Source organism: Perissodus microlepis, chromosome 20, assembly GCF_051167445.1.
Source record: "Perissodus microlepis isolate ML-2025 ecotype Zambia chromosome 20, ASM5116744v1, whole genome shotgun sequence".
Classification (NCBI taxonomy): Eukaryota; Metazoa; Chordata; class Actinopteri; order Cichliformes; family Cichlidae; genus Perissodus; species Perissodus microlepis.
In genome coordinates, this window is record NC_140480.1 from 22,625,750 (window position 1) to 22,637,150 (window position 11,401).

General features: G+C 38.6%; 1 protein-coding gene across 1 annotated transcript; it reads right to left on the bottom strand.

The window, feature by feature from the left end:
- Positions 1-4,757: 4,757 nt before the first annotated feature.
- On the bottom strand, positions 4,758-9,842 carry ren (renin). Its single transcript, XM_084917108.1, has 9 exons — positions 9,751-9,842; positions 9,195-9,342; positions 8,749-8,872; positions 8,442-8,560; positions 8,135-8,331; positions 5,711-5,833; positions 5,462-5,603; positions 5,267-5,365; positions 4,758-4,919 (listed from the first exon to the last, which is right to left on the bottom strand). The coding sequence occupies exons 1-9, from the start codon at positions 9,825-9,827 to the stop codon at positions 4,758-4,760; spliced, it is 1,191 nt and encodes a 396-aa protein (XP_084773234.1). The 5' UTR covers positions 9,828-9,842.
- Positions 9,843-11,401: the final 1,559 nt, after the last annotated feature.

The window sequence follows — 11,401 nt, forward strand, 5'->3', positions numbered from 1 at the left end:
TACAGGAGGCCAAACAAGATGTTTTTCATTTCAAAATATGGCATTGTCTCTAGAGTAGGGCTTTCATGATACTAGAATTTCAAAGGTGATACCAATCTCCAGGAAATCCTCAGTACTTAATGCTATGTTCAATATCACAGGAGGAAAAATGAGTAAATTAAGATGTGCATATTTAAAAAAAGAAAAAGAAAAAAAGAACAGAATAACAATGCTATGTACAAATGTATACCACTACAGCCCTATTTACTTTCTATGCTTCCAGCAAATTCGGACCATATTGCATTGCTTAGCAAATGGAGTTGAAAGGGTAGGTTTCTTTCTCAGATTCAGTCTGGGAGTTCAAGAGGAACACCACTGTTGGCACAGAGTATTTGAACTTGACAGGCAAACAACTTTGATGGGTTGGGCATTTGGGTCAAGTCACTTTACTATTCTGCAAAAAATAAAATAAAAAATACAAACAAAAATAAAAAATAGAGTGCATCCATGCTGTCATCTGCAATTTTTAAGAAAGTCCATGCTTTAAAACTACACCATATGGATTAGAGTATCTTCACATTACACCTACTGGAGTGGCTTCACCATGAAGCTCCCAGCACACAGTTTTTGAGCTGATGTTAATGCCAGAGGACGTTTGAGCCTTAGAAATTACCGAGTTAGAAGAGGGCTGGCGACTTTTAATCAACGTGCACCTCAGCAGTCTCTGCTGCTCTGTTACTTTGCTTGATCAACCACTTCTTAGCTGAGTTGTTATTGTTCCTAAATGCTTCCTCTCTGCCACAAAGAATTGATTGTGGAATATCTCAATAATTATTTCTTGCTTGGGCTGCAGTAACTAATTAGCATTGGGGTTTTTCTTTAACCTTTTCTCCTAACTTAATGTAACATAAGTTAGTTATGTTTTTATGATGTGCCTGAACACCCAAGACTTGTCCATAATGCTGGTCCTTAATAAATTGTTTTAGACATAAGCAATTATGTTATCCTGTTAAATTAACAGCTCCTACAGTTTTATTATTTCTATCTAGCTGCTTTGTTTATGATAGCTTAACAGACAGCTAATGTGGCCAAAACTGCCATAAGGTAATTGCTAAGAGTTTAACGGCTATTTTTAATGTGCACTGGCCAGGTTAATGTTTATGATAAATGCTTAATGCTCAATGTTGAAAAAGAAGCCTTATTGGCCTCTTAAAATTCTTCATAAAACCCAGGGGTTCTTTAAGATTCTTGGCTAGTGTTGTTGCACTACTGTTCCTGTGTTTGGCTGCTAGTGGGGGGAGGGGCTTTGCACTTGCCTATCTGAAGTAGTACTGTGTGAAGTATAGCTGTGCAATGCTGCAAACCAAATAAATACAGGAGCAGTATTGCTTATACCAGCAGTGATACTTTTAAAGTATAAAGGCAGTTTATATATGAAATAGCAGTGTGTCATTATTTATGACGTAAATGATCATCAGTTTTAAGACCATTAAAGACCACTAAAAACATTTCACAATAATTTGATTTTCAACCAAAGGAGGTGAACACAGCACAACTGGTATTGATACTGTTGCAAATGGGTGTCTAATCTGATGGTCTGTATGAGTATCTTTTCTTTTTCTGGCAACCCTTCTGTCTAGAGAGCATTTCCAGAAGGTTGCCAGTTTTTGGTTGGCCTGTAGTTCTGACCAAAAATGGGGCGCAAGAACTTCAGTTAGTCCCATAGTCCATGGTTTAGATTTTTATGCAAGATTTTCCATTGGTTTTCTTTTTGGTTGGCTAGTGAGGCTTGTTTTAGAGAAACCTTTGGGTATGTTACTTCAGTTTAGTGCTCATGTATTAACTCCAGTTTGTTTTGGTTGCTGGAATTTTGGCAAAACAGACTGTGGTTTGTTTTCCAACTGCAGGCAGTGTGGTTTTTGAGTTGTAATGAAGAAACAACTTTTTGATTTGTTGTAGTGGTGGGCGGATGTCAGAGATTGAACTCCTTTCCAGCCTATAAAAGTTGTACCATGTGTTCACTTGGCCTCCCTCTTCCACCCACCAAATGTTTTTGTTAATTTATTTTCATAAAATTCTATTTAATCTATTTCAGTGACTTTCCTCTTGTGCTTATGTTGAATCACTTTGTGTTTAAGGGTACATTGCTTTTTGCAGCACCGGGAAATTTTTGTTGCTAAGCAAACTGGGACTAACCATGTAAACACCAAACACTGATTAGCCACAATGCTAAAACCAAGACTAAAGGCAAGTCTCACCTGTTAGAACGTGGACACTGGTTCTCTATAGTGTTGTCCTGTGGGTAGTAGTGTCCAGATACTGGGAGGTGGTAGCAGATGCTTGCAGATATGAGCTTAGTGCATCTGGCTTGTTCTGGTGCACATAGCAGTAGCTCAGATCTGGGGAGCTTGGCCATAGCGTCTAACCTCTTTGCCCAGCTCGTGAGAAGCATCTTTTTTTCCAGTGTGGCTGCATTCTGCTAGGGAGGAGGCTGAAAAGGGCAGGTCTGGTCAGCAATAACATTTCATTAGCTGGGAAGGAGCAAGACATTGCACAACACTATCCATATTGTCAACATCAATAGTTTTTTTTTATGTTGGAGTTGTTTGGTGTATGGTAAATATAAAATATGGAGGATCCTGCATGAAAAAATACAACAGTAGAATTACGAAGGTTATACCATATGTAATTTATTTAATTTTTTTCCTTTTCTTAAATGCACACCAGGATGAAACTTCAAGGGTGGGTTGGGTTATTGTCAATTCTAAAATTACATCAATAATTACTGCACCAGCTGCAGACATTTCTTAAATTTAAAAGGCTCACTTTGAACTGATATTCCCTTTTGGAACACAAACTCCCACTGCTGAAAAGAAAAGATGATATCTTAAACAAATTCCAGTGTGTAAGGGTAATCACCCATCACTTAATTTAAGCTATAACAGGATTCTCTGACCTTTTGAAAATGCTTATTGGTTAATTGTACACAACTAGATGAAGGGAAGCAGCTATCCCAGCTCTGTTGGTTACAAATTCTGCACATAAGCACCGGAGTCTAACATTTCATGGTTTTGCTTTTCTGCAGATGATAAGATGGCACTAAATACTAATGTCCCAACTAATGTGCTTTAAACGTCGTGCGAGGGAGACTTGGTTAGTTCTTGAAAGAAAATGTGTCTTAAAAGATCTTGAATTAGCTTAAAAGTACAGATGTATAAACTACTGTCTTTTAGTTTAATGGGTACATTTTATTTTGTGATAAACTGTTTTTCAAATGTTTATTGTATCACATTAGACAAAACTATTAATGTTACTAATAACAAAGACCTGTCTTCATTTTGAAAGTTCAAAAAAACATTGTGTAACAGTAAATGGCCATAGCATGGGATCTCTTTAAGCAACATTGCTGCCTGCATGTTAATTTTAAGTTTTTAGTTTTATACAGTTTACGGTTAAAAATTTTTTTGGTAGGATTACCATAGATTGCATCTTACAAAACATTGGTTGTTTAAGTAGGTTTGCAGCTCAGATAGTTGTTGACTCACACTAAAAGATACATTTTTGCAGTTTTTTGACTCTTGATCGAGTGCCAGTATCAACCCTCGCCTCTCTGCACTCTATCAACAGATAAAATCCAAAGCAGACAATTCATGGATGTGAGGGGCGAGGAAGCATGACAACTCCACTGTCACTCTGCTGTAGTATGAGAGGACTTCCTTAACCAGTTCAGAGAAAGTGGAACAAAAAGATCTGACCCGAGAACATGACAAATCTACATTTTTAGATTGTTATCTATGTTTTTTTTTAAATCTGCGTGTCCTCTGTCTGCTAAGCAAGCAGAAATGCCTTCCTTTTTTATTCACTCGTTGAACGACCTTAAAGGTCGGCATTTTGTTTTGTTTTTTTCTCCAAAGTTTTTGTCATTCAGAGCGTTTTATAAATGAGATTTACTCTGGTAAAAACAGCTGAAGCAGAGTAACTTGTTTTGCTGCAGAAAAAGGCAACTCCCAAAGAGAGGGATCGTACACTGCTGAAAAACTTGAAAAAGCATGATTTGAGTTTGAAAACTAACTGACATGACGCCAGCCGGGTTTCACTCCTATTGTAACTTTTAGTTGCGTAAATGAAAGTCCCACTTTGCCGACATAACTGGAATGAAACAGAGCAAGGTTTCACATTACACTTTCTAGCATACTCTATGGCTGACGTTTAATTGTATACCCAATAGTCACCTAAAAATAGGCATCCTTATATTATTAAGCGACAATGACAAATATTTCTGTGAAGAATGCGGTGTGGTTGATTAAATCTGCTACAGCAATCTGTTTCCAAGTTCAGCCTTGACTTCCACATGGTCATATAATGCATTAGCCAGACCTAGAAGGAAAAAATGCAGAAAATTTAGACTCAACTTGAAACTTCAATTTTATTATTTTGTCAGAACAATATATATATAATTCGGTTGTGGCTGTATGACAAATACAATAAGCAAGTCACACAGAAAGAAACATTGTATTTGTTGGTGAATGCATATTCAGAAGGGGTTTAGTGCAACTGATTCCCAAATATAGAATAGGAATGCATGCATGCATGCAAGAAATGTGAGGATAACATTCCTTAATATGCATCCCTTACAATTTCTTTAATACGACTTATTCAGGTCATGTGTTCACGTAAAAAACAAGCAAGGGAAGACCCGGACTAAAATTAAAAACATCGGGAGATAGCAACGAAAACAACAAGAAAACAGAAGAATGTGGTGAATATTTAAATTCCTGTCAGACTGCTGTGGCAAACCCTATCCGATTATTGCGGCGATCAAACTCTGTGTAGTAGCGTGCAATGAAGTTGGCTCCCAAAATCCATATGGGACCTGTAGGGGGCGGCACATCCAAGCCCCTGAAGGTAACGGTGCAGACTTCCCCTTCGATCTGTGATTGCTGGAGCCACAAAGAACAGATGTATTATAACACAATAACACACAAAACAAAGTGCTAGAAGTAAATGTCTACTATTAAAATTGTACTCAAAAGTATTATCTGCATAAAGGGATTACTGGTGTGGTCCCTAATTTTCATATTTTATAAGCTTAATATTACAATTCACAACAGCAGAATTAAAATACACGCAGTGCTGCAAAAATTTATTTAAAAAAATAGAAATACTTCACTAAAGTGCAAGTACCACAACATTGTACTTGGCTGTAGTACTTGGGTAAATGAACTGATTTACGTTTGAACAATGCATGCCTATATTAATACAGTTCAGCATCCATCAACACTCTCACCCATAATATATAATCCTCCTGTGTGAGCGAGTATTCCTGGCCACCGAGGAGGAACGTGACACTGGGTAGCATCTTCACAGTATCACAGTTGACTTTGTACTGACGAACAACATAGAGTAATAGTTGGTGACAACTCATGAATTTCTGCAAACATTCTTTTTTGTGGGAAACTGTGTTGCGTGTGTAAAAGCTTACTCCACTTTCATCCAGCTGTGCTCCGATGGTTTTCATCAGCACGGACACAGAGGAGGCCGGGCCTGTGATGTAGGAGGAGCCCGTGTCGATCACAGCTGTGCAGCCCTCTGCGCAAAACATCATCTCCCTCCCCACAGAAACACTGAAAGAATGAAAGAGGAGGTAGAAATGAAAACACATGTACTTTCTGAATGGCTGCACCTTTGTACTCATGAAAACACATTACATGATAGCAAATAAAGATCATACCCTTTCATGGTAAGTTCCCATTTGCCTGTCTGTCTGGTGTTCATATAATTAAAACTTCCAGTGTAGTAGTTTGGATCTGTTCCACCGAGGACAAGCTCTCCGCCTGGGGAGCGTTTTGGGTCCCTGAAAATGATTAAAAAAAAAACACCCTTAAAGCTGTGCATTTTCTCTTTGACAGTAGAAATTGTAATTTTGCTGGTTCACACAGGTTGCTGAGCTATATCACATATTAAAAATACAGTACTGTGCAAAAGACTTGAGCCACCCCACATTTCTTTATATTTTGTTTCCAAGGAGTCAGACTTTCTTGTAGCTTTTGAAATTGGTATTGAGCAATATTGTTCCAGGATTTCTGAAGATCTTTCAAAAATTTTCTTTGGACATGTGCTTCTTTCTCACTCACTTTCAGTCCAGTGCTTCAGTCCAGGTGAATGTTTTTTTGTGTTGCTTTTTTATTTGTTTGTTTTTTAAGCCATTTAACACTGACCTATAAGTCATTCAAGCACACAAATGGCATCTAACTCAAGGGATGAACACACATAACCGACAACTCAGAACAAAGAACACACCCAAATCACAATCAAATCTTTGGGCATGTTATGAAGCGTCTTGCAAAAGCACAGTTTGTTCCCATTTCATTATCTGTGAAAAATGTCAGAGACAGAATGGTCTGACAGGCATAAAGTAGTATTTTTTTTTTCAGCAACAAGGTGATTCTCAAAGAGCTAGTAGCCAAAAACTTGGAATATCTCAGCGTATTGTGTTGTGTGTCCATAAAAAATGTGAGAAAACTAAACAAGTAGAGGACAGAAGAAAAAGTGTCACACCTAAAAAACAAAACAAAACCATAAACAAAAACAAGCATAAAGAAGAAAACATCTATAGCAGATAAGGAGGATCTGAAAGTCATGTCGTTAAGAAAAAATACACCAAGGACCTGTCACAGGATCTGACAGATAGATCTGAACCTTCATTTGATCCATCTAACGTTCCCGGAAACCTCATCAGAAATTGTGTCATTGCACAGCTGTCAAGAAGGGGAACACAGAGAAAAGACTGAGGTATGCTGCACTAACATCTGGAAATTAATTAGCAATGGCTTTATTTTTCAGCATCACACTGATCCCAAGCACACCGCTATTGCAGAAAAATCACATTTTGACCAAAAATGGAGCCAAGGTAGCCAACATCCAAAGAAGAGTGTAACAAACCACGGCAGACCTGATGACATTTCCATGCTTCTCAACATACTTTATTTTATTACTTATCACACGGTTGCTGTTCTAACACTTCCCGGCTGCCGCTTCCCAGCTGCCAGCCACATGTACACAACAACAATAACCACCGCTTTTTATGCCGGCGAGGCATGATTGTAGATGCCGTGCAGGTTAGTCCATCTCACCTGCACAGCATCACAGGCCATGCCCCACCACAAAGAGCGCTAAATATCCTTCAAGAAGCCGGAAGAACTATTTCTGAAGACTACTTAGAGAAATCCTGCCTAACAGAGTTTAGGCTGTTTTAACGGAGAAAGGTGATACCAGTATTAACTTTCACACTCACTGGTTTTCACATGTCTTACATTACAATCAAACGCTGCAAATATTTACCACTTTCCGGGCAAAATGTAGAGTGATGAGGAGTGGCTCAAGATTTTTGCAAACTTCTGTAAGTAAAAACAAAAAATCCCATTCCCTCGCCAGTAAATAATGATCGGTTACAACTTAATCATGAAGGCACCTCAATTTTTAATATGTTTATTTGAGTTATACCTACTTCTTAAATCTTACATAAAAATGCAAAAGAGGCAAATTTCATGAGTAAAAAATGGGTTAATGCATGTTTCATGAGACATCCAACACATATAAAACACAAAACATTTATTATATCTTTTCACTATTTCATTTCATATGGGACGTTCTTTTAGCTTAAATTGATTATTTCGTATGGCGCTTCCCACAGTAAAAGAAAACATCATAATATTTTTTCAACTGGTTTATTCTGGATATAACCAAGTATAATAAATGACACAGAACTATGAGAAAATACACATAAATTTTTTTCTCTATTTTCTCACAACACCCTTGTGTCTCACACAGATCCAAATCCATCTCGTATGATCTTCTTCAAGTTTGGGTTTTTCTTCTAATTCTAACTTTTTCAGCTCAACAAGCAGAAATTGAAAAAACGTGATCCTAAAATCTAACAGATGTCCTGACGAGACATTATTTATAGTTATAGTGTTTTTCTCTCTGATTGATCAATTCAACACTTGGCAGCAAGTTCATTTTTTCACTGCAGCATAAATATCATTGACAGCTTGATACATTTTCTTCAGCATCCAAATTATTGTCATTATTATTTTTTCCTCGTGCAAAAGCCTTTCATATAAAATGTCAGTTCAGTTGATTTACTTATACCCACCTGCTGTAGTAGATGGAGAAAACTTCTTCTTTGAGGACGTGTTGAGACATGATACGATCGAACACTGGGGTTATGCCATCAATGGCCGCGTTGGGGTACCCCATTCCCAGCACTCCATCAAACTTGGCAAAGATGAAGGGCATGGCAGACAGAGCCGTGGCTTCAGCAAACACTTGCACTACTGGGATGCCACCAACCTGCAGCAATAAAACACTGCTAATCAAAAGTTTAAAGTGTAGTGTGCAAGAGGAAGTTTAAAAAAGAAACAAAACCCATTTAATTTGTAGGTTTCAGACTTGAAACTCACCACAACCACATCCTCGCTCAGGAATCCCCTGACGTTTCCAGAGGCATACTGGATGGAAAATCCTGTTCCATTCTCAATGTAAGTCCGGGATTTGGAAGCATCATACCTGTTGTGAGTAACTGAAAGTTGAAAAAGCATTTAAGTCCAACAGCGAATGTTTACCTGGGAAGTCTTAATGAACAATGTTCCCTAAAATATTGCATCAATTTTTTTTTTATTTGGCCAGTGAGCATAAACTAATGTTGGCATATTGTCATCTTCTAAGTTCATTAAGTTCAGAAAAAAATGTTTGAATATGTACACTTACAACAGGCAGTGGAGAACGGTGAGCAGCTTTGCGAGGGCACCCACAGGTTGGCTGAGCCTGTGTCAAACACCACATTGAACATCTGGGCCGGAGAGCCAATACTGATTTCTCCAAAGTACTGCGTCTATTGGAAGTGGAAAAATGTCCCACGTCATTGTTGTTTGAATAGTTTTTCAAAGGTTTTCCCACATGTTAAAATTCACTTTTAAGGCCAATGACAGAGAAACGTGGAAAGTCTGACTCATAAAAAGAGAATATTTCAAGAGGCTAATTCAAAAGCAAGTCCATCTGCTGTTGTCGTGAAGACATCTCAATGCTCATCCAAGAGCAGAGATGAAACCTTTAATCATGGAGGCTAAAGTCTGTTTCTATCTTTCAGTGCTACATTTTCTATCACATGTATCATCTGTAGCACTAAATCAATGGATCACATTAAGGTTTCTCACATCCAAATAGTTGGTTAGCGGCGTGGGAACAGTTCCGTTGTTGGTGTCAGCTATGCTCTTCTGGGCCAGCTCAGTCATCACCTGCTCTACAGAAACTCCCAGCTCCTGCAGAGTCTCTCTGATAGATGGCATCTTTTTCAGGGCAATTCTGAAACCAGAGCGGGAAAGAAGAAACATTCTGAATGAATGCAAAGAGGAAACTCGATAGCTAAGGACATGTTAAAGAGGTACATGGAGTTTATTTTCTGTGCTATGTATCTATTACATATGTCTGGTGATAATCTCAGTATGAACCTTTAACAAAGTACAGACCACTTTGCTCTCAGCACCTAGCCAATCAGATGAACAAAAACACATGTGAACCCAAATGCTGAAATCATTAGCTTTTGTAATGAATCAATCAAACACATTTGTTTTCATGTTCTTATATAATTTATGGTTTACTGTCATTACCTTTCTCCAGAATGTTATCTATAATGCTAGTGCAGAAATCCAGTGAGTTAGATCCTTTAAGCAAATCAGGTAGGCATGTAAATGATTCTTTTTTCTTTTTTACCTTCTCAAAGCATGGCTCGTGGTCACTGTCAGTGATAGAGCAACCAAATATATCCACTGATTTATCAGTAGTGCCATGGCGACTTCTCGGATGGCAGGAGGAAAATCCAGGCCACTGATGTCGGTTCTGTATATAAAAGTTGGTTTTCCTGGTTTTGTGAAAGCTGGCTCTTCTTCTCTCTCGCTCTCTCCGATGTCGTGTACCTCAACTCTTTTTATACCATGCACTCTTTTAAGTGATCTCACCCATGGGCCTGGCTCTGGTTGGGAGCTTTCCTGGAGGTGACCACTGGAAAACAAGCCCTTCTTCCCTCCCCCCACCTTGCACTCTACCCCTCTGCCTTGATCACACAACCTCTTCTGTGATAAACAGGTCCCAGTGAAAGATGTGAACTCTGACCCCTTAAAAAACACTGATGACAGAAAGCAGGGGTGAAGAGGTCTGCAGATTAGTGACGTAGGTAACCTGGAGACCCTGTGTGAAGGGCTGTGAGAAAATTCGAAGCAACCAAATGATGCTTTGAGTTGTCAGGACAGATTAGCTTGTTTACTAAAGTCACGTTAAATCCAGATCTCGCTGTGCACTTTTACATTATTTCTCTAATCTGCTGATGATTTCATTTAATTAGATCAGGGGTGTAAAATTAGTTTTAGATCATGGGTAGCCGGCCCAGTGTGATCTGAAGCAGGCCAGACCAGAAAAGCTAATCCGTAATAACCCTCATAAACACCTACAAATGGTTCCCTTTCGCTTTGGATTAAAGAAGTGCATTTTTGAAAAATGTTCACATTTATTGAACCAACCATTTACATAGGTCATAGGTGATGTCTTTGTCAAAACACGTGACAGTCAAGACAAAATTGAGAAATTGAGCACCTGTGTAACTCAGTGAGTGAGCAGGTACTGATATGCCACGTGGCCCAAAAGTAGTGGCCTGTGTTCGAGTCTGACCCGTGGCTTTTTGCTGCATGTCTTCCTCTCTCTCTCTGCTTTTCTGTTTGTCTCTACTGTCACTATCTAATAAAGGCAAATGCTAAAAAAAAATAATATTAAATAATATTAATATAAATTTTCTGGCAAGTGATGAATGACCCTTTGGCAAGCCAGCTGTGTCAACATTAGATGGGGTTTTGTTCTTGAAAATAGCAAAAACAATGATAATACAGTTTTTCTCAAATGTTAAAGCACAAAAGCCAATCCTGTAACCCAAATGACCAGTAGTCTAAACACATTTACTAAATGTAGCCACCATATTCCAGTACCATAAACACATGTCACATGAAGACACAATTCACAAAACACAACCCTCTGTACTCATAAATCTAAACACATTTTTCCTTGCTAAAACACATGTTGCAAAACAACTCTGCTCATATTCTCAAATGAAAGCCCATGTGATGCAAAATGCTTGCCACAGTCACCAATCTTTGAACACAGGGAACACACCTGGCGTCAGTCACTACACACAACGACTCAAAATTGAAGACACCTGTTGCTAATGATGTGACCCCACCTATAAAAGCATAGTTTGGTGAAGATGCCAAACAATCACAATGGATGAAGGCATTCGAGCGTGCGGAAGGAGAAGAGCTGCAGGCCAAAGAGGAAGAGGGGTTGAGATCAGAGGAGGAAGAGGTGAAGGCCTAAGAAG